At 46.1% G+C, this 23892-nt stretch overlaps 1 protein-coding gene and 1 long non-coding RNA gene across 2 annotated transcripts; one reads left to right on the top strand and one right to left on the bottom strand.

The window, feature by feature from the left end:
* Nucleotides 1-396: 396 nt before the first annotated feature.
* On the bottom strand, nucleotides 397-16732 carry LOC101485986 (casein kinase I). The gene is made up of 10 exons (XM_014408437.4): nucleotides 16093-16732; nucleotides 8608-8718; nucleotides 7034-7182; nucleotides 6454-6682; nucleotides 6158-6328; nucleotides 5915-6063; nucleotides 4604-4769; nucleotides 3758-3897; nucleotides 2513-2583; nucleotides 397-2370 (listed from the first exon to the last, which is right to left on the bottom strand). The coding sequence occupies exons 1-9, from the start codon at nucleotides 16166-16168 to the stop codon at nucleotides 2551-2553; spliced, it is 1224 nt and encodes a 407-aa protein (XP_014263923.1). The 5' UTR covers nucleotides 16169-16732; the 3' UTR covers nucleotides 397-2370; nucleotides 2513-2550.
* A 4695-nt stretch (nucleotides 16733-21427) lies between these two features.
* On the top strand, nucleotides 21428-22133 carry LOC143419934 (uncharacterized). Its single transcript, XR_013099960.1, has 3 exons — nucleotides 21428-21440; nucleotides 21609-21672; nucleotides 22066-22133. It is a non-coding gene; the product is annotated as an uncharacterized LOC143419934 (long non-coding RNA).
* The last annotated feature ends 1759 nt before the right edge of the window (nucleotides 22134-23892 follow it).

Genomic DNA, 23892 nt, shown 5'->3' with positions numbered 1-23892 from the left:
TAGAGTGGCCCAGTGTTAACAATCCATTCAAAGTTTGCCTGACACCCACTGAGGTCATCAAAGTCCGTCCACCGTCTTCCACCTATCAGGGTCGTTGGGGGGCTGGAGCCTATCACAGCTGTCATACGACGAGAGGCGGGGTCCACCCTGGACAGGTCGCCAGCCCGTGGCAGGGCTAACACACAGACAACCATTCACACTGATCCCCACTAACTGCATGTCTTTGTGGGAGGAAGCCGGAGAGAACAGACTCCACACAGACCCCGGCCTGATGGGGTTAGGGTCCTGAGTTCGATACCCTAACCTGGAACTGAACTCAGGACAGTGCTAACTGTCAGGACAGTGTAACCACTGTGCTGCCCGTTATCAGAGACAAATATAAATCAATGATAAGTCTTCAAAGTCAACTTGATGATTTATTGGTGGAAACTTGACAAAAAGCATTAGAACCTACAAACTGTCATGTGCTGTTTGTCCATTTACAGAAAATACTGTAGAAAGATTTTAAACACGTCACCTCTGACCTCACTTTGACATTTCTACCTCCCTCCCAAGGATCCTTACATCAGTACTGTGAAGACAAAGTGAACAACTTACCTATAATACATGTAGTATATTATATAATAGCTCAAGCTGCCCAGTTATTCCCCCTCCTACATGTGTTTGGAGCAATACCCTGATTTTTGCTGCACTACAAACTTTGATCTTTATGTCGTTTCAGCTCCTTCTTGCGTTCGCTCCTGCCTGATGCTGTTACAGAGCTGCTCTGTGCGTGACTCTCTCAGACCAACATCAGAGCGCGCACACTGCTGCAGCTCCGTCTGTTTTCCTGGCTCATGTGTACACAGCAGAGATGTGATGAAGGAGCGTAGCAGAGCGCACAGGTTCACATCAAAAACACAACAGCAGAGCCTTTTCACAGCAGAGATGGAGCTTTATTACAGTCGACTGTAAGACGCATTCATATAAAAACCCAATGCACTACTTCTGAAAAAGAGGCACGCACTCTGGTTGGTGCAGACGGTGCTGTCACAGCACCAGGATGACAGAGTCCTTCAGCTTCTCATTTGCTGCCCTCAAGGAGGCGCAGCGACTCCTGAATCATGTTCAGACTCTTGTCCACTGGTACGTCACAAAAACCCAAACACACTTTAATATTATAAATGTTTCACAGTGCAGAAACAATACGAACTCAAAAGTAAGAATATTATATATACAGTGAAATAACTTTTGGTGAAATATACCCAATGATGTGTTTGCCCAACACAGTGCTTCTTTGTGATAGAGCAGAGAAACCTGGGACGCTCGGGGGAAACCCAACCCCTGCAAAGGTGTCTTCTTAAGTTTAACTCACACTCAGGCTTGTATCCGGACGCCTGCGATGCATCGAAACGTGCTCTGTGCAATCTTTTATGTTACATTTAGCTTTTTATTGCCAAAATCCATCCCTACAACAAATCAAGACAACCTTCTGCTCTCCCGGGTGCGTCTAACATTTATGCTCGGGTTCCGCCCAAACAACCGGCTCCACGCTGCAGGAGAAACAAGGACATCAGCTCATCTACACACCTGCAGCTCATTTACTAACTTGCAATAAGATAAAGATGTTAGCGTCGCCACCATAGCAGCATAGCTATGTTGCAGCTAGCCTGCTAACTTTAGCACTTTAAAAATCCTGTTTAAAAACAACAACAAAAAACTAGTGCTGAGTTTTTCACCGAAGCAAAAAGATTTACCTGCCAGCTTGAATAAACTAAAAACAGTACATGAGTGATTTTTAGCCAACGGTAAAAAAAGATGGAAAACAGCATGCAGCTGTAAATGTGATGTCATGCTGTAAGCTGGCCTCTCAGCTGCTGTCTCTGGGCTGATGCTAGCTCACATACACGAGCAGCAGGATGCCTGGTTTAGAGTTACTCGCTAACACAAACAGCTGAATCAATCAGGAGCGTGTGGGGATGGCTGTCGGCGACAACACTAACAAATGAGACGAAATGAAAACTGAACGTGTGAACAGTGCGCCCGCCCTCAGACCGAGACGCTCCTATTCAGAGTTCTCACTGACAAACCGTCCAGTGAGGAAGGCTGATGCAGCGGTCCGTGAGGTCCTCATGGTTTGGATCAGCCTGCTGCGGTGCCGGGTCAGCCCTGATAAACTAGTTCAAGTGGCCCCAAAAGTAAAGAGCCCTGAAAACCAACAGTCTGGATTCAGATCACAAAGGTAAATGGAAAAGCATCAGAGGGTCAGTCTGTGACTGGAGCTGGAGCCGTAGACGTTATGGTGGAGATCAGGGCTCGGACTGCTTGTATTGTTGGTGCTCGTTGAGGAGCTCGTAGCTGGAGACCAGAGGATGGTACCTCAGACACCACCTGACGGAGACACAGAGCAGCAGCCAGTGTCAGAACAGACCATGACGCTCCAAAACACAGCTGTCCCCACAGCCGGCGTCCGACCGAGACAGCAGGCTGAAGAGCTGCACCAAACACGGCGAGAACACTGGGAGGGACTTACCCCGCGCTGCCGCTGTCACACGAGGACATGGCGAGCGTCTACTTGGTGTGATGCTCGTAGGGAATGCTATTCTGAGGTTGAGGGAAGAGAGAGAACAGAGTCAATATGTCAGAATCCAAACACACAACTCAGCAACACGACATCATCACACAGGCATCAGATTACAGGACAACAAGTACCAGCTTACAGAAAAATTACTGCTGTGATACTGCTGCAATACTACTGCACTACTACTGCAATACTGCTGCAATACTGCTGTACTACTACTGCAATACTGCTGTACTACTGCTGTACTACTGCTGTACTACTGCTGCAATACTGCTGTACTACTGCTGCAATACTGCTGTACTACTACTGCAATACTGCTGTACTACTACTGCAATACTGCTGTACTACTGCTGTACTACTACTGCAATACTGCTGTAATACTGCAATACTGCTGCAATACTGCTGTACTACTGCTGCAATACTGCTGTACTACTACTGCAATACTGCTGTACTACTACTGCAATACTGCTGCACTACTGCTGCACTACTTCTGCACTACTGCTGCAATACTGCTGTACTACTGCTGCAATACTGCTGTAATACTGCTGCAATACTGCTGCACTACTGCTGCACTACTGCTGCAATACTGCTGCAATACTACTGCTGCAATACTACTGCACTACTGCTGCAATACTGCTGTAACACTGCTGTAACACTGCTGCAATACTGCTGCAATACTGCTGTACTACTGCTGCACTACTGCTGCACTACTGCTGCACTACTGCTGCACTACTGCTGTAATACTGCTGCAATACTGCTGTACTACTGCTGCACTACTGCTGTAATACTGCTGTACTACTGCTGCACTACTGCTGTAATACTGCTGCACTACTGCTGCACTACTGCTGCACTACTGCTGTAATACTGCTGTAATACTGCTGCAATACTGCTGTAATACTGCTGTAATACTGCTGCACTACTGCTGCAATACTGCTGTACTACTACTGCAATACTGCTGTAATACTGATGCAATACTGCAATACTGCTGCAATACTGCTGCAATACTGCTGCACTACTGCTGTAATACTGCTGCAATACTGCTGCACTACTGCTGCACTACTGCTGAAAACCCAAACAAGCCCAGCTTTGTCGTCCGTACTTGTGCGCGGGCTTTTCTGCGTGCTCAGCTCACATGAAATATTCAGTGAGTCTCGTGCTGTTGGTTCACACAGACTAGGAGCAGAGGGAGTGTTGTACCTGTGAGGTGGACATGCGGGAGGTGTCCTGTCGCCCAGTCAGATCGGAGGATGACACGTTGATCGGAGCGCCGCGGTGCAGCCTCATGCTAACCTTTCGCTCACGCTCCATCCCGGACACTTGTCGAGGAGACGTGTTAGCTGGAGACCATAAACACATCGTACTGTGAGATGAATAAGTCCATGTTTCAAAGACTGACTGCAAAGAGCTGGAGTTCATGTTAACCTGTACATGCTTGCACCGTGTCACAGCAACATCACCTGAACCGTTAAAGGAAAGACAAACGATGTGAGAGCACCATCACCTCCATCAAGGAGCCAGCCGCACAACAGCAGACAGATCATCAGCTGACACGCTGAGGCCACTGAGGCCACAGCAACACTACAGGAGCAGCTCCTCTTCGTCTACAGGACGTGCGCACTGCATATAAACACGTCTGGACACCAGATTCCTACAGAGTTGTGATCTGAATGCACCAGGATCAGCTCTATAAGTTCTCTACATTGTGTTTCTTTTATTTATTCTTTGGTGTTATTTCAGTTACAGCTGACAGCATCTGAGCTGACAGGCAGGAGAAAGGAATAAAAGGAAGGAGGGAGAAAATAGAACAAAATCTAATAAAAGGATGGAGTACAAATAGAAATGCACAACACTGCACCTGTAAGAAAAACCAACATAGAGCATCTGGAACACAGAAATATGAAAGTGCACAGATACATGTACCAACGATCTCCTTTTCTTTAACGGAGAACACCGTCCTCTACCGAGGTTGTTTCCTACATTTTTTGCGTATTTGGGACACTTACATGTGATCTAACGATGCTAACGCAGCTGGAGTGAACTGACCTGTCTGTGAGGTGGGTGTTAGCGGGGTGGGCACTGTTCCCTCCTGGGTCCCTCGGGGGCGCCCGGGCGCAGCAGGGACTCTCGCCCCGGGGTTCCTGCTGTGCCTCAACCGGTCGTCCCGATCCCGACGCTCCCTTTCTGCTTCCTCTGCTGCACGGTTGGCTCCCTTTAGCAGGTCACAGAACAGATTATGGACCGACTGAGACTCTGCGGGTTTATTAGCCTCTGCACGCATGCTAACCCTGTACTGTAACCATCGCGCGCACTTTGGCCCGGCACAGATTCGTTTATGCTCAGCAGGCTTCTGTACTTTTTGCACTAATGCGTGCACTCGTGCAGGAGCTCTATTCCCCTTCATGAATTCCTCTCTCTGTTACAAAGACGCCATCACAGGACCACGTACCAGCCTCCACACACACATCTTACTAATGTGACAGGCTTGCCATCCTGGTTTGTCGCCAACATGGACGACTGACAGGGTGGGACTTCCACCAGCTTTGGTCTAAAGCAAAGTAACGACCTTCACAGTCCACGCCGAGACATCTGAACCTGAGCCACAGAAAAACAGGGTCATGAAGTATCGACTAAAACTATGACATGATCCAAACTCACAGTGTGCCCTGTTACAAACTGCAGAGCTGCTCTTTAACCCCGTGTTCATGTCTATGCACAGTTTTAATATCTCTTTACATGTGAACAGTCGGCCATAATTAGAGGCGTGGCTGCTTTGAGTGACAGGTGGATGATGACTTGTTAGCCCTCACTGAGCTGGACCCGGCAGCTGTGTTGGTACTGAGCAGCTGTCAGCAGGACTCAAACAACCATTGCAGATCATTTCTAAATGTTTAACACACAATAACAAACCAGCAGCTAACAAACGAGGAGGAGACGAGCCCTGTTTGTCAGTCTGGTCCCCGTGTGTGATGCATCCTAGCAGGTCACTAAACATCTCACCGTCCTGTGTAAACAGACGCAGCAGAGAGGACCTGCTGTGTCAGGAAACACAGTTTGCTTCAGGCTGACGTCTGTTTCTTTAACGTTAACTAATAAAGATTTCATGAATTACAAATTAACTTTCATCCATTACAGAAAAAAAGACTCGTGACCATCTCACAGACAAAACATTATGTACAGCTACTTTCAGTGTTGCCCTTACAGTAAAAAGGGCCTCGAGGTCATCCTTGTTGTGTTTCAGCACTAAAGAAAAAAAACTGAGTGATATTGCAGCTCCAACATCTCAGACCACAGGATGGAGTCACACCTGTTCAACCTGTTTAATGTTCTCCTGCTTCTCTGACAGCTGATACTCACAAACTTCAGCATGTTCCAGTCGAACACGTAGTCGTAGGAGAAGCCCTGTCTGTGGAACAGGTTTCTGAAGAGCTGCCGTAAGTACGAGTAATCGGGCTTGTCATCGAAGCGCAGGGAGCGACAGAAGTTCAGATAGGTGGCGAACTCAGCTGTGACAGAGTGGAAACAAACATGTTTGAGCCGACGTGCAGCTGGGATCACGCGGCTTCAAATAAAGGAAAGCTCTGAAGACGGCAAACTCACAGGGGTAGCCTTTGCACAGCACCTCGATTGGCGTGGACATTTTCTTCTCACTGATGCGTTCGTACTTCTGCCTCTTGGTAGCGGCCTTCAGCCCCTGCCAAGGCAGCGAGCCCAGATTGAAATACATGAGGACGTATCCCAACGACTCAAGGTCATCGCGCCTCGACTGCTCTGTGGAGACAACGAGCGGAAATAAAGATGATGAAGAGGAAACGGGTTTCACTACAGCAGCAGAGTATCTCAGGTGGGATAAAGAGGAGCAGGAGTGCGTGGCGGATGACAAACAGGCTTGTTACCGATCCCAAGATGAGTGTTGATTGAGGCGTAGCGAGCGGTGCCAGTCAGGTTCTTGTTCTCGCGGTACGGGATGTGCTGGTGCGTGCGAGCATCTCGGTACTTTTTAGCCAGACCAAAGTCAATAATGTACACCAAGTTGCCCTTTTTGCCGAGTCCCATCAGGAAGTTATCCGGCTTCACGTCTCTGTGAATGAAGTTCTTGGAGTGAATGTACTCGATGCGACTGATCTGCAGTGGACCACAAACAAAGACAGACAGATTAGGTCCAGTGCAGCTCGTATCTGCGCCCGGCTTCATTCATGCATTCACGTGTGTGCACGTTCGTGTGTGTGTGTGTGAGCAGCAGGTGTGTGTGCATGTTCATGTGTGTGTGCACGTTCGTGTGTGTGTGCACGTTCATGTGTGTGTGCACGTTCGTGTGTGTGTGTGTGAGCAGCAGGTGTGTGTGCACGTTCATGTGTGTGTGCACGTTCATGTGTGTGTGTGCACTTTCGTGTGTGTGTGTGAGCAGCAGGTGTGTGTGCACATTCATGTGTGTGTGTGCACGTTTGTGTGCATGTTCGTGTGAGAGCAGCTCACCATCTGGTCAGCGAGCAGCAGGACCGTCTTCAGGCTGAACTTGCGGGAACAAAAGTTGAAGAGATCCTCCAGGCTGGGTCCCAGCAGCTCCATCACCATCACATTGTAGTCGCCTTCAGCTCCACACCACTTTATTGTTGGGATGCCCACTGCAACCACACAGAAACAAATGCGTCTGCAGTCACTGTCTGATGGGTTTCTCCTGCTGGCAGCGTCTCCACTATCACCGCCTCCTGCGCTGCTCAGAATAAGCACACAGTGATGAAGGGCGTGTCCTCGGGGGTAACAAAGTGCTCCTGCTCTGATACTGAAACCTTCACTCACACTCAGCAGGGCTCCTGAGGCCCACACCCACGTAACAAAGTGTGATTCTGTCCTACTTCACTCCCTCCTTTAAATGTGGCGCTGACAAAATGAAAACTGGCGTCCTACTTGTGTATTGGTTTGGGCAGTCATTTCCACGCTCTAAAGGAAACTCTGCAGCATCTTTGCAATGTGTAAAGCCCACATGTGCCTGCAGGCAATCCTGACACTGGCTGAGCTGTGCTGGGGTCTCCTCTCAGACCTGGATCAAGGATGTTACGTCACAGGCTTACATCACATCCCACAGGGTGTGATTTAGACTCAGGAACATGAGGGCCAATGAGTGCTGTTGGTGCATCCATCACCTACACCAGCCACATGAAGGTCTGTCCTGTCCTTCTGTGGACCTGTCTCACAGTCCTGAGACTGCAGTGGGAGACCTGGAAGAGCTGGACTACCTGGTGCTGTCCGGTGCTCCCAGCACTGACACGGACATGAAGGAAGAGCTCAGCAGTGTGGAGCGCCGCAGATTCACAGTGTCTGACTTTCTCAGTGATAATCCTGAACTGAAACGAACTTTGTGTTAAACTCTGATCATCACTGCTGTGAGCCGTGCACCGAGCTGAGGCTGCTACATCCAACCCACGGGACAGTCGAGGCGTGGACACAGAAGCCTTCTGTGCTAAACCGCAGCACAGCGGTGGTCCACGGCTCACTGAGGTCATTCAACATGACCTTGTGTTTGTTTGGTGACTAATGGGATCACTGCAACGACAGGCAAGTGTCCATCACATTACACGTGGAGCAATAAAGAGAGCAGAGAGTAGGGGCAGGAAACGAGTCCTGCAGCTAACGGGCGATCGTGGCTCAAGAGTTGGGAGTTCGCCTTGTAATCGGAAGGTTGCCGGTTCGAGCCCCGGCTTGGAAAGTCTCGGTCGTTGTGTCCTTGGGCAAGACACTTCACCCGTTGCCTACTGGTGGTGGTCAGAGGGCCCGGTGGCGCCAGTGTCCGGCAGCCTCGCCTCTGTCAGTGCGCCCCAGGGTGGCTGTGGCTGCAATGTAGCTGCCATCACCAGTGTGTGAATGTGTGTGTGAATGGGTGGATGACAGGATGTAGTGTGAAGCGCTTTGGGGTCCTTAGGGACTAGTAAAGCGCTATATAAATACAGGCCATTTACCATTTACCATCTAACGTGTCCTGCAGCTAACGAGTCCTGCAGCTAACCGTGACAGACTGCATGAGAACGAAGACACAGACAGACTGTGGTCACCTCCTCCTTGCATCATCTTGTAGATCTTGCTCTCGATGTGGAGCTGCGGATGTTTCGTCTTCACACATTCTAACTTGATCGCAACTTCTTCTCCCACTGAGATGTCTGTGCCTGGAAAAAGACCAACAGGGATACACATTAATACACACAGATATAATGGAAGCCACAACATCAACAACAGCAATATTCATGGAGATGTTCCTGATGATGAGTCCTGTGGTCTCCAACATGTTCCTGTTTCCAGCAGCACACAGAAGGACAACAACACCTACACACTGCTGTGTAAACGTCAGTGTGTCTCCTTCATGAGGCGGCCTACATGGATGAAGTGAAGAATCTGGCATCGTGGTGCCAGGACAACCACCTCCAGCTGAACGTCAGCAAGACCAAGGAGCTGGTGGTGGACTTCAGAAGGGGTCAGCACAGAGACTACAAGCCCATTATCATCAATGGAGCTCCAGTGGAGAGGGTGCAGTCCTTCAAGTATCTTGGTGTCCACATCTCCTCAGACCTGACATGGGCTGCCCACATTCAGGTCCAGACCAAAAAGGCTAGGCAGCGCCTGTATCACCTACGACAACTGAGGAAGTTCAGGGTCTCTCCAAAGATCCTCAGGATTTTCTATACAGGCGCTGTGGAGAGCATCCTCACACAGAACATGACATCGTGGTTTGGGAACAGCTGTGTGAAGGACCAAAAAGCTCTCCAGAGAGTGATCCGTACAGCAGAATGCTGCTGCAGGACTGCTCTCCCCCCGCTTCAGGACACCTACACCAGGAGATGCCGGACTAGAGCAGATACTGAAGGACCCGTCCCATCCTGGCAACAAACTGTTCCAACTTCTGCAATCTGGTAGAAGGTTCCGCATCTTCCGGGCAAGGACAGAGAGACTCAAGAGGAGCTTCTATCCCCAAGCCATCCGGGCCCTAAACACACACACCCGCCCTCTCACATCATCTATAATTGACTGAGTCAGGACTCTTCCAGACACTCTAAACCAAGGCACAATGTACATTTCAATTCCTTTAATTTTAAATATGTTTATATTGTCTATCCTGTAAAATAGTCAGACGTCTATTCATATTAATGTACAGAATTCACCTGCTTGCTGCTACTACTGCACATTCACCCAGTGTATATACTATGTGTGTGTGTGTGTGTGTGTGTGTGTGTGTGTGTGTGTGTGTGTGTGTGTGTGTGTGTGTGTGTGTGTGTGTGTGTATATGTATGTCGAGGAGCGTGTCAGGCTACATTTCACTGTGTGTTATACTTGTTTAACTATGCATGTGACAAATAAAGAACCTTGAACCTTGAACCTTCAAAATAAACTAAATACAAACAAATTTCATAAATCGTGACTTAGCTGGACTCACAACACAGCAGAGAAACAGGAAACCACAACAAATCCTCAAGAAGCTGCATCTTTGTCAGCTACAGCACAAACAGGAACCCAGGTGAGGCCGAGCTCCAGGACATGGAGGAGGAGCAGGCAGACCAGGGTCAGGCAGCAGACAGGTGCTCGAAGAGGGAGGTGGATGCTGTGAGTGGAGCACAAACAGGGAGCAGCATGTTCTGCAATATTCACGCCACCCTTCCAAATGCTTTTGTGACACAGCACATGTGCAGACTCTGCTCCTGCTGCAGCACCTTACCTGCTTCTTTAAAGGAAAACTCCGGACCTGCCAGCCTCAGGCCCTCGGTGCACCAGCCAAACAGGATTTTTATTATTAAACTTACTATCATCAGTTTGCTAAACACAGTCAACACTAGTCACAGTGTCGGTGTAGTGGTCCTCGTACAGTATTTGGGTGGTGCAGTGGTTCACACTGCCGTTTACCTGGAAGACATTTGTGGGTTCAAACCTGCACATTCAGCACGCCCAGACGTGCCGCGCCGACATCGGCACCGTTAAAACATGTCAGCGGCGCACAAACAGAGCTATCGTCTGCCTGTGAATGTGACTTCAAGGCTGACACTAACAACTCCCATGTTATTTAACCCTTTAAGACCGACCATAGAACCAAGTCCGCCAGAGCGCATCTTATATTTGTACATGCTGTAGTGCCAATTTTGGGAGTATTTCAAGTTGCTATACAGCAATACAACTGTTATAGCCCAAATTTTAATAATATGTATGCATTAAGTCCATAGTGCTACATTAATTGCAAAAAAGTGCAATAAACTACAAAAAAATTGAAAGTCATTTTTGGTTTTAACATATATTTCTACTTGGAGAAATTTAAGAGGTTCATCCCTCAAAACTTTAAATACAAAAAAGTTGCAAAAAATATTTTACAACAACAGGAAATTTATTTTGAGTGTCTTCATAGTTTTATTTTTGAGATACAGCAATTTTTATATACTGCAGAAAAAACAAAAAACAATCCTATGATGCAAATTTGCAAAGAAAACAGCAGGTGCATCAAAATAAACAATTTCCAGCTGTGGAATTCAAGTTCTAAGCTTCCCAGCAACTATTCAGAAAAGCATCAAGTCAAACATGACTTATGAAAACACCAGTATAGGTTTATAAGGGCTATAAGTAAAAAAAACAACAAAAAACAACCCACATTTTCCGCGAAAACGACGTCACTTCCGGTTTCGGGCAGGTAATGGCGGACATGCGATAGTTCGCGCTGACGTCTTTTTCAGTGTAGGAAGTGTTATGAACAGCTGATGGATCAGCAAAGCGTATTTCTGGAATATTATGTCTTCGTTGCTGCAAGCGCTTTTTATAGAATTTTTGCAAAACTATATGTGGAAGGAAACCGTGACCTAGGACAAGCTGATGGCATCAGATGTAAGTACAACTCCTCCGGTTTCATATGCAAAAAAAGAAAAATATTGCGCTAGCTTACGTGGTTGCAGTGCTACAGGGATTTAAAAATAGTTACGCAAAGCGGAGCGTGCTGCTCTGACTGGCTTTAAAGGGTTAACTGAGACAAAAAACCGATGCTGTACTCATGCAATGATTACTGTGTAACTACATTTCCCAGTAACGTCAATCCTTCTCATAGCTGTGCTGTGGAAGCTGCCATATTACCTCGCCATCTTGAGTACAGAGGCAAGGATGGACATGCTGTGTCACCGAATCGTGTTTTACGTATGTGGTGAGAACCCAGCAGAACAGTCTGAATACATGCTCATGCATGTGTGAGCGTCCACCGATGTTAGCACTGACAGCTAACAGCTGCAAACACAGCAGTAACACTAACACTGCTGCCATCTAGTGGTGAGATTTCACACCCTGTAACTTCAATAAGTGCCAGCAGCATCACAGCCGTGGAAAAAACAAAGAGACACATTTACACACAGTATTTTCATTAACACACGAACAGATCAGGATGGTACATAATGTTTGGTGTTCCACACGTTCCACATTATCTCCTGTGGATAAATCCTGAGCTCCGCCGGAGCCTCAGACTTTTCTAACAGGTGAGTTCAGTCTTACAGAAAACCAGACTGGCTCATCTTCAGCCGACTCTCTCGACTATGGAGAGAAACACGTGGAAACCTGCGTCCACACGTTATCATTTTCACTGGGACAACAACTGCTCCCCCATCAGGTGTGTTCATATGACCCCACTATGAGCTCCAACCACTCATTTTAAAGTGACGACTGAATTTCAAGGAATTAAGATAAGTGTGAATATTATCTTTAGCTCTGGCACAATGACACCTCTTAATGTCAGTAGCTAGCAGAGACACAAATCCAGCCACAGGGGTCACCAGCAGCAGTAACAGGCCAACCCCTGCAGGCCCCCCGAGGACGGACAAAACCAGGCGCCTTCTGAACAGGGTCAGGGTGACCTTTGTTTGAAGCACACTCTCCGTCCTCACACTAGCACAGAGGGTTTAGACTTTTACATAATGCAATCCAGTCAAAAAGGTTACATTTAAAATATTTACTGTGGTAACTGATGTAAGGATGTCTCGTATGTACCTCACAGTGAGTGATACACACGATTAGCAAAACACAGCATGCTGGACGAGACAAAGTCACACTTCTAGCTCAGCACGCAAGTGAAGACTAAGCTTCTATCATATCAGGTAGCATCTAATGCTGGAAGCTGCTGGGCCTCGACCACCACGTCAGCATTTGTGAGCTTGCTGTGATGCAGACATCAGTAACTTTGTGGCTGAAACGGTACTGCTTGCTGACCCATACATGAGTGCTGTCTGTTTCATTGTAGGTGGTAACTTCTGTCTGAACCCCGCCTCCCTAAAATAAATTCAAGATGGCAGCAGCCCAGATGTTAAAATTCAAGCCACAACCATCTTTTTATACAGTCTTTGTTCATATTAGTGGCTGACTGGCATATTAGATATTAGATATAGTCAGTGTGTCCTGGCTCACACTGGTGCCACTCCCTGAACCATTGATGTTATGGACTGGGGTCACAGTGGGCGACCCTTTGAACAGCATAGACTGAAGAAATTCCCACACGGAGTGGACAGTGTGGCTGTACGGTTACATACATGTGTAACACAAAGGCTAACAGATATGTTCCGGATTAAGACCTGTGCAGTAGATGGGCTTAACGTCTACCAACAACTGCTCACACTGTCAAACCAACTCACCGGACAATTATATCCACGCTCTTTGGTTCTGTCCACCAGTTCAGAAGTTTTGGCGCGAGATATGTGAAGACTTATCGAAGTGTCTGAAATGTCACATTCCAACTTCCCCTTTAGTGTGTTTGTTGGGCAGCTTAGATAATGTCACTACAGATAAGAATATAGCTCATATGATTTTCACTGCCCTATGCATAGCCAAGAAAACAGTCCTCATGAACTGGAAAAATAAAAACAATCTTAATTCTAACCAATATAGAAATTATCTATTAGATTACATTAGTCTTGATACAGCCTCTGCCACCACATCAGATCAATTGCTCTGGGCTCCTTTGATCAGCTCCATCACCTAGTGGGGGTGGGGGGGCCACAGCCCTGGCGCAAGGTGCCGCCGGTGCATCGAGCCACCTGGGGGGCTCTTCAACTGGTGGGGGAGATTGTCACATCTTGCAGGAGGTCTCCTCTCTCCAGGAACTCACTCTGCAGGTGGGGAGAGATATATGGGAAGTGGAGGAAGATCTCAGCCTGGGTGTCTATTGTCTTGTGTAATCTGGAAGATGAGTGGATGACGGGGTGGGCGCAGTTTTCTCTGTGGTGGGGCCAGGTGAGCTGTCCCGGGCTCTGTGGGGCCAGGCGGCGCTGCTGAACTACGCCCCGGTCCCAATGGGCCTGGGCCCCCTTTCCCTGGTGGGTTGCAGAGTATGGGGGTGCCTACTGCGGTCAGCGGGGGAGCTGGCTCCAGGGAGGGGCCATTTGCCCCTCCCTTCCTTCCCTCCCCATCTCCAGCTGCCTCCCTCTTCCCGCTCCACCACAATCACCCACACATGCAGGGCCTTGGGGTAAAGGTATGTCACCAGGGTGCAGGGGAGACTACCCCCCCCGTCCCCTTCTGGCTGCCTCTGCCTCAATTTTATCCCACAACTTAGACATTCACATTACTCACACTCTCATTACACATACATATAGGATCTTGGGGGTGGGCACGCTACATGGACTCCAAAAGACCATCAGGGTGTACACCTCACCCCTGGCGTCGTTGCCCACCTCTCAATGTTAAATACACGTAGACATTGAGGGCTAGCAGGAGGGACCATGCGCTTACCTGCTGCTCTCTGGCAGGTAGCTCCATGCCCTCCTGGGTTTTAAATGCACCTTAGAACACACATGCATCAACACTACATATGAGCGGGTGGAGGGAGGTTTGGAGTCTTCTCTCACCCCCATTCTCTGCGACCTGCTGGAGCGGGGGGGCTAGGAGGAGGAGTTGGCCGTCCGACTGCGGTCTGGAGTGTGGAGCCTTCCTGCTGCTGCGGAGTCGGGGCGGTCTGCTTCTCCCCACCGCAGGGAAAAGGGTAACACCACCTGGGTCTGGGTGCAGTTCCCCCTCCAGGGGCGGGGGCACCTAGACCCGGTTTGTAGAGTACGCTTGGGGAGTGTGATCGTGTGCACAGCGTCTCTTTATGTCTGTCTCCACGTTGGTTGAGTGTGGAGTAAGTGCATATGAGAGCATGAGGGTGGGAATGGATGTTTGTATCTGTGTGTGCCTGTATGTCTGTGTCTATATGTCAGGTTGGGTATCAGGCGCCACCTCTCTGGGGACATCTCAGGCCCTCCAAGGTTTGGAGGCCTATCTCCACCCACCACCACTTCCCCTGCCAGTGGCGGACTCCCTCAGACATCAGTGCGTTGGTGGTTCTTTGTGTCCGGGGGTGGGCGCCTGGGTACACACCGGCTCACTCCTTGGCGGCTGCTTATCGGGGCCTGGAGCCTGGGGCTCACTCGGGCTCCTTCGGGGGTGGGGCGCCCTCGGCCTCCCGGCCTGGGGCTCGGTCACTCAGGCACGGCTGGCTGCCGGCGGAGCTCACGGGCGCGTCACTGCAACCCCCCTGGCTTCTGCTCCGCGGCTGCTGAGTGAGCCCTCATCTGGGACTCTCCTCAGCTCTTTCTGGGACAGTGGCGCAGCTGCCCCTCTGTTGGTCTTCCTTGGTCTCTTGATCTCCTCCATACCTGCTTCATGCCCTGGAGGATGGGGCTGTGCCCCCCCCCCTCCCCCCTCTATCAGATCATTACATGAAGGAACCTTTTAAAAACAAGCGCGTCCATGCTCACAGGTGTACACACGGGTGCTCACACACACAAACTACACCCTTTTTGGCTCCTACCTTAAAGCACACTGTGTTCTGTCGATCTTACGTGCTGCACAATAATATTCAATATTTAGTATTTACTGTCATATTCCCATAGATCATCATGATGTTGTTTATTATGTTGCTCTTTCTTTGCTTTTTTTCTCTTTTTTCTTTCTCAGCAGGTGATCCAGGTGATTGATAGATGTGTTTTTTGTCTGTTTGTTTTGTTGGTTTTTGCCCTTTATCTCCGTCCCTCTTCCCCGCTCTTTTTCTTTCTCCCAGTCAAGTCTGTCCCGTGTGTAGCAAGTGAAAATAAAATAAACAATAAAAGGTGAATCAAATAGACCATTAAGGCAAGGCTGGGATGGTCCATTTGGTAAAGTAAATCCGTTGGGCATCTTTGTTTGCCTTTAGACAAGAATTCTGATGCAAAAGAACCAAACGGGACAGGCGGGGAAAGAAAAGAAAAGGACCTGCGCAGTACACACAGTAACAGTACACACTCTTCCTCGTTTTGTTCCTTGTTGTTTCCGTACTTTCAGGCTATTGTATCATCCCCCCCGTGTAACCCACCTTGTGTTTCTGCCGTTACACTAACTGCACTGTCGTGGGTGAGGGCTGCAGGGTGGATGACCTGCCTCGGGTTAAACACCACACACACGGGATAACAAACAGTAAATATCACGTAGACCCGGAAGTCCTGCAGCGGTGACCAAATCTTCACTTTCTGAAGCGCAGCAGTGTTTTGAACGGCACGTTTCAGGTGACAGCTTCCACTCACCTAAGTAGATGTCCCCGAAGGACCCACTCCCGATCTTCCTGCCCAGCCGGTAGCGGTTGCCCACTCTGAGCTCCATGTCCGCGGTGCTCTTTGACACAGTCTCCTTATCTTAGTTATGAAGCACTTCTCCTGCAGTATGAAGGAATATTAGAGCTTTGAGTCCGTCGGTGTACACAGCCCGGTCCCTTTCGATCTCTTCCTGTAACAGCGCAGGTTTCACCATCCCCTTTTTCTCTTTCTGACCACCGAAAGTCTGTAATATCGGTATGGCCCGGTACCGTGAAACGCGTAGTCTGTGCTCTCCGTAGTTTGGGGGCCACTGTGATCCCAAACTTAACGATGGACTCCGATTACTCTGATCCAACTCCAGACAGCTGAACGGGTACGCAGCGTCTCCCAGTCTGTGAAAGCTGTCACTCGCTGCTGACGTCACTTCCCCTAGCAACTACAGGCAGATGTGGAAAAAACATGTCAAAGTGAACTCTCGACACTTACATGTCCTCATACAGACACGGGAAACCTAAACACACTTTGGAGTACAATAAAGCGCTGGCTCGGTGACTATACGGAAGCAGAGCGCGTGAAGCCGCTCGCTCTAATCACAGTTCATGTTGCTTCTTTGGGTCGAACAGAGTCCAGCGTTACTGTGGTGAATGTTTTCGGACCATGCCCACAAGTCTGTTGCTATTTTCTGATTGGCTCAATGTGGACCGACCACAGGTTTTTTTTTTTCATTGGCTGTTAGGAAGCTTCTCACGTGGCAGGAGTGTGTTTTTAAAGTTAGGTAACCCGCCCTCACGTGTACGCCAATGCGCTGTCTGCATGCTGCATTCAAGTCCTGTCAGAATGTGTGTTTTTATGGCTTCATCCCGCCTCACAGTTCACAGGATGAGCTTTAAATATAAAATACATTTTGGGTGAAAATACTCCCTCCACGTGAAGGGTCCATGTAAAAGAAGAAAAAAACAAACAAATGATTGTTGACCACACAAGAAATGCAAAAATTAGCCAAGAAATGCATCAAAGTTATGGCTGAGTTATAACACCATGGCAACGTAATAATAATCATATAATGACAAATTATATATATTTTTAAAATGTATTTTCCATGGCTGACAGCTATAAAATAGATCTTACAGTCAGTGCAGATTTGAGGGAGAATGTCTGCTGCTCTGTGACTTGCTTAGCGAGCCAACATCCCGTGGATGCTCCGAGGAATCACCCAGGAACAAAATGCTAACTTTGTTTTTACTCTCTTTCAAACTGTGACAATAACTCACTCAAGGACAGAATGTACAGGTGATCATAGGGCCAAACAAATACAGTTTATTGGCATACTTTTGTTTCTGTTTAAAAAGTCTTTTAACTTTATAATATTTAGTAAGGTAAAGTAATGCATTTTAATTACACAAAGGTGACAAATACTCTCTCATAACCAAAACACTGCTACTGGCTGTGTGGGACATTTAGATATAGATCCTGGTGTAAAATCAGGATCTTTCATGTTGTTCTCAGTGTATTGTTGCAGGGCTCACACAGGCAGCTTTACAGGGCTGAACACCTCAGCTCAGTGGGTGTGTAGGACATTGGACTAACGATCTTTAATCACATAGTTTTATACACCACTATTGAATGTAATTATGATCAATTCTTAAACTCTGGCTCCCACAGGGTGTCTTTTGTCTCTTTCCTTCACCCAAAGATGCACATGATCAGTAGTGAGTCAAAGAGCTTAAGCGAGGACTCCCAGTAGGGCTGAAATGTCCTGGGACTCTCCACCGTTTGGTCTGAGAGCTGAAGAAGCTTCTTTAAAGAGAGGTGAAACTTCACGAAACATCCAGTCGCTTTCCTTTCCAAACTCCTCACACTGTGCCAAACAGTTGTTAGTGCGGTTAAACTTCGGGGTCACTGGATATCTGTACACATGTTCATAAACAGTGATGCTAATAGTGCTGTTAAATTATGACTTGGTCTTATGCAATTAATTTGCAGCTTGCAAAAAATGAGTCATAAATATATGTATTAATATATGTATTTATTACAACATTTCTGCCATATGTACGATATAAAAAGTATGTTACAAGAAGGGTGTCATGTTCCCAGAGCTTAGTCCTGACCATAAAGCAGGTAAAATAAATATTGAACAAAGTATGGAGCAAAGGTTTTGTACAAAATATTAATTACATTTCAGTAAATGTGTTCAATACTTTTTCTCTGTGTAATCTTTCATTATAAACTTAATTTATGGGCGTCTACAATTTGAATTCTTTGCACGTTTGGATTGGATGGGTTGTCACAGGCGTCATGTTAACAGCATAAATACATTTACTTAGAAATTGGTGACATGTTCAATACTGATTTTACCTGCTGTATTGGAGCCTATCCAGAGCTTACAACACCCCCCAGAATATCATCTTCAGGGAAGGATGAGATGAAGCAGCCCTCTGAGTCAACGAGTGGATCGCTGATCTTCCAGATTAGGATCGTTGAGCTTCAGTAGAGGTTGTAGTGATTGTAGGAGGAGCTGGGTGAAGACTTTGGTACTGAGATAAAGTTCAGCATAGGAATGGAAGCAGATGATGTCACCAAGGGGGAGCATATAGATGGTGAAGAGAAGAGGTCCAAGCACAGAAGCTCAAGTTCTGTTGAAGAATCAGGAGAGTAGCAGTGAGGCCAAGATGGCTGCTTATACATGAGAGAAATATGAGAAACAGGGTCGAAGGCTGCAGAAAGATCCAGGAGGATGTGCCCAGAGTCCACGGCAATGACAAGGTCCCGGACTTCCACACAGGTGGATTTCCTTCATTCCTAAGAAAATAAAACAGCTCAATACTCTTTTGCAAAGGTCTCTGCAACAGCACCGCCATACAAGGAAACTGCAGGTTCCAGTTTTTCACACAAAAGGCAAGACACACAATCACAGTGGCAAAGGTGCCATACGCCATTACTACCCAACGATCCAGCAGAGACTGAAGGGCTGCCACCGCCTCAAGTAGTGGCCACAAATGAGGATATCAGGACGAGGTGTGTGATTACACACACCTGTTCAGCAGACCCCATTTCTTACCATAACCAACCCATGCACACACACACGTGACTGCTTAGAGGAGAGGGCCACACAGAAAATGATGAGCCAGCAAGGTGAGGACTGAGGGGCCGTGACATCGTCAGGATCCACGCCTGGCTTTCTGAGGGGGCACAGAGCAGGTGGACATGGTGTTGTGTTCATACTACACACTGGATTTAATCAGTTTCTGTTACTCTCTGGCTATCTTCCACAATCTGACTTTCGTCCTGTCCTCCTGTTATTATTGTAGGATCTTTGACTTACAATATAAAGCACCTTGAGGTGACTGCTGTTGTGGTTTGGTGCTATATAAATAACATTTAATTGAATTTAACTGAATTACAGCTGTCTCTCTATATCATCTCTATATGTCTCTCATAATAGACCTTCTTAAAGAAACAGAAGAAACTGGTAAGTATCAGACCAGCAGGCTTTCCAGTGGGTAATTAGAGCTGGACAGAAAAGCAACCGTCAGTATCAGTGATATCAGTGAGATGAAGTGCCTGCAAAGAGCCTAGAGTATTATAATAACAAACAATACACACCACAAAATCAACTGATTTAATTGTCGACTTAATAATGTTTACTTATGTATTCATTTAAATGTGTATTTGTGTTCTGTAACCAGCAAATAAAGTTACAATTATAAATCATCTTCAGTGTTGGGGTTGGACGCAGGATGTGGGCTTCACCCATTTCTGTTTAGGCTAATGCTGACACCTGCTGGATCCATTTGAACATGAAGTAATGTAGGAACTCCGTCAGCTCTGAGCCATCTGTAACTTATTATTATTTATTTATTGCATAGGCTCAGATTAAACCCACATGCAGTTCATTTAGAAATTAGTGTTCAGTTATGTTTGAATTAGTGGACTTTGAGGAGTTTTTATTACAAAAAAAAGTCCAAATACTTTGACTGACCAGTGTTTGGCTTGGCTCTACTCCCAGAGCTCAACACAGAAGCATATGGATACGTTCACTTTCTACACTTTTCTCAGACAGGCATGAACATTTTCACATGTTTCTCTCTTGTTTAAACTCTCAAAGTTCAAATCTTCGTAGACAAATAAGTCCAGTATTACAGGATGAAACCAAAGATCAAACCGTGTTCTCAGGTCCAGAGCAGCTGCCAGAGGATTCAGCATTAATGAATCATTAATGAATCAATGGTACAGAAGCAGAGGAAGCAAGAAGAATGAGTTGAGTAAAGTTTGACTTATCTGTTTTGTTTCGCTTAATGCGCCTTATAATCTCAAAAATATGGTAACTTCTACCTTCCTTTAGCGTGTCCAGAAGTCCAACTTTTCGTGCGATGGTTAGCATCTTCCTCTGCCTTTAGGTGCTACCACAGGTGACTCTGATGGTGCACAACATTTCGTCAACAGTGTTGTGTTTGTTGGGGAGAAAATGTACAAAAACGTCACAACATAAATTTTTAAGATATTTTCAGGCAAGAATTTAGCTGTGTAAAGTTCAAATATCTGCTCAATTTATCAAGACATCACATATTTGCAGAAATGCTCCGACGTTTTCGGAGACGTCTATTTTTTTTTAATGCTTTGTGGCAACTTTTGAACATCTGTGGCATCTATTAATGTCAAATCTAGCCTTTATTTAACAGCATAAGCAAACTGCTTTTCTATTTAACGACTTTTCTGTTTTATTACATTTTAAATAATAATAATAATAATAATAATAACAATAGTATTTGTTTTGTTAAAAATGTGTTTAAAAACAAGTTTTGTTGTGACAGCTATAGTCCAGATTAGTGGCCTGTTAAATGGTTAACGTCTAGGTTGGCTTTATACTTGAGAATAAAGTAATACAGTTTGTTCTTCTAAAGAATTAAGTTAAATTCCACAGTTGAATCATAAGAAACATTATGTTACTTACAAACCCTGCCATATGTTAGATCTGGTCATTTTGCTTATAAGAAACTTTATATATTGGAAGTTAACTTTTAACAAGCATGTAATGATTATATTTAAATTAGGTGGTCTTTTTTTAAACGCATGTCTCTTTAGGCCTAAACTGACAGTACCAATACCACACATTCAGACACAGTAGTAGATGGTGTTTTTAATACTATATGTGTTAGTCTAATTTGGTTGTATGGCGTCTACATTGACCCTCTGTGTTGTAAGTTATTATGATTGCACAGCCATTAAGGATCAAATCAGTTTCTGAAAAATGTTCTGTTTTTTCTCCCTCTGCTTGCTTCTTACTGTCTTTGAGGCTCGGGTCCAGCACTCGGGTCCTGCTGCTGGACAGAAAGACATCAGTAAGTATTTTGGTTTTCCAATATATTAGTAACTGTCAGTGACATTTATATTAATTAGGCTGAACTTTAATCATACTTTAGATCAGCCTGTTTTACTTATTGTTTTATTTGTGCTTTGGTTTGGGGAAGTTGTTTCTGTACTGATCTTTTCCTGTCTTCTGTTATTAGACTTGAGATATGACTGCACGATGCTGTTGCTGGTGACTCCAGTTAATTCTACAAGACATGCTGTGTAAGTAAACAAACAACAACAGTTTGGTCTTTCTTGAAAGATCACATCCCCCAAACTTAGTTTAGAGGGTCTACACTGTATATAGTGAAGTCTGCAAGTTTTCTAACAGCAGCATTTGTTTTGTGCCCAAATCATTTTGCAGATCATTAGAATGAAAGTTATTGGCCATGTTTGCATAGATCTTTTTAAAATGATGCTTTCATGACATTATTGTGTGTTGGGTGGTGGTCACGGCTATCCAGACTGACAGTGGGACATTGAATGTCACCTCTCCGGAGGGGAGGGGGCCTGAGATTGTGTAAATTGGAGTCTGTTTCATACCAAATGCAGAAAAAAATGTTTTAAGAAAGCAATTAAGTTCATGTTCCAAAAAATATGATTGTTTGCTTGCAGGACACCAGGAGAGATGAGTCCTCCGTCACAGATGGTGTGGTCAGTGAAGATGGTCGCCTGCAGGTTCAACCTCATTGCATCTGCAACCCACATCCACTGCCACTGTACTTAAGGGAAGTTAAAGACTTTCTTCTGCACCTACATTTGGATCACCTCGATCCATGACAGTCATTCAGGCAGTAATGCCTGGACTGGAAACAAGCATCCTTAAAATATTACAACATTCCAGCTCCTGTGTTGGAATGAAAAACAAATGTGTTGTTTAAATCAGAGACTGCACTTGTGACAGAACAACAAATATTTTATTTTGATTATATAAGTAAGTACAAAACAAACATGTGGTAGGCCTAAACTTTTCAGAATAATTTTATAACTGTGCGTTTATTGAGTTTTAAACTTTACACTGACACCAAAATTAAACAAACAAACAAAAAAAAGACAAACCCCCCCCCCAAAAAACCCAACAACAACATAGCAGAACGAAACAAAACAGACAAAACAAAACAAACAAACAGACAACCCGGCTCATGAATACAAAGAAATAAGTGGAAAATCCAGACATTTTGATTATGATACGATTAACAATACATATATGTAGAATAGCATTGATCTTCTTGCATTATACCAGGGCCCGTGAGAAAATAGCAGAAATATCCAAACCGACATACGTCATAATTGGGTCCCATATTTTATGAAACTTTTTGTCCTGACTATGTAGCTTGCATGTTAGGAAATCTAGTGACACATATTCCAATACTGTCCGGTGCCATTGAGTCTTAGATGGGGCCGTGTCCGTGATCCAGTTCAAGAGGACACATTTCCTTGCACAGAATGTTAACAGTGCTGCTTTCCAAACTTCCCCCTAATTTTGTCGTTTGCCACTCCAAGTAGCATACACAGTGGATTGCATTCAGTGTCAGTGGTGAAGATCTTATCCAGTTCACACTTTATGAGGAACCAGAATTGTTGTGTTTTCCGGCAGGACCATAGACAGTGCGTGAGGTTGCCCACCTCTATTTTACATTTAGGGCACAGCGGAGAAAGGTCTGAATTGTATTTATGGCATTGAGAAAGTGATATGTGAGCGCTGTGTATTTGTATAGCATTTGTATAGCGCTTTTCTAGTCCATAGGACCCCAAAGCGCTTTACACTACATTCAGTCATTCACCCATTCACACACACATTCACACACTGGCGATAGCAAGCTACATTGTAGCCACAGCTGCCCTGGGGCGCACTGACAGAGGCGAGGCTGCCGGACACTGGCGCCACCAGGCCCTCTGACCACCACCAGTAGGCAAACACGGGGTTAGTATCTTGCCCAAGGATATTTGGCATGCAGCCAGGATGCAGCCTGGGATCGAACCACCGACCTTCTGATTAGTGGCTGACCTGCTCTGCCACCTGAGCTACAGCCACCCCAAAATACGTTTAGGCAAATGAAAACACGTTGAGACAGAGAAATTAAAATAGGTTGGGTTCACCAAAAGGAACTGAATTAGACTTAGGTTTTAGAGGTAGCCGAAATTACTTCGTGACAAATTAGTGCGTAAATGTCTATGTGTGTGTATGTGTCTGGAAGTAAGTTGATTTTACAGCACAATACGCTGCTGAACTACTTCTATTTTTGTTTTCTTTGCTGAGGCTCAGGTACTGGTGACAAAGGAGAACGGTTGAGTTTCATCTCATAAAACTGATACCGCTTCACCGTTAGGGTGAAGTTGAAGGCCGTATCAGTAAACCACTCTGAAGTCAAGCGTGCCAGCGACGGCCCAGCAAAATCTTTGAAAATGGAGAATAAACAAGTAAAATTAACACCTGATGAG

The sequence above is a fragment of the Maylandia zebra genome, linkage group LG8 (assembly GCF_041146795.1).
Source record: "Maylandia zebra isolate NMK-2024a linkage group LG8, Mzebra_GT3a, whole genome shotgun sequence".
Taxonomy (NCBI): Eukaryota; Metazoa; Chordata; class Actinopteri; order Cichliformes; family Cichlidae; genus Maylandia; species Maylandia zebra.
Note: the sequence above shows the minus strand (reverse complement) of the source record. Positions and strands in the feature narration are given on the sequence as shown.

What these genes read in the sequence shown, in the direction of transcription:
- LOC101485986 (XM_014408437.4), bottom strand. Translation starts at nt 16,168, where the DNA reads ATGGAGCTCAGAGTGGGCAACCGCTACCGGCTGGGCAGGAAGATCGGG. An exon ending in AACACCCACCTCACAGACAG is followed by an intron (nt 3,898 to 4,603) that starts GTCAGTTCACTC and finishes TATGGTCTCCAG; the next exon opens with CTAACACGTCTCCTCGACAA. An exon ending in CCCGCATGTCCACCTCACAG is followed by an intron (nt 2,584 to 3,757) that starts GTACAACACTCC and finishes CCTCAACCTCAG; the next exon opens with AATAGCATTCCCTACGAGCA.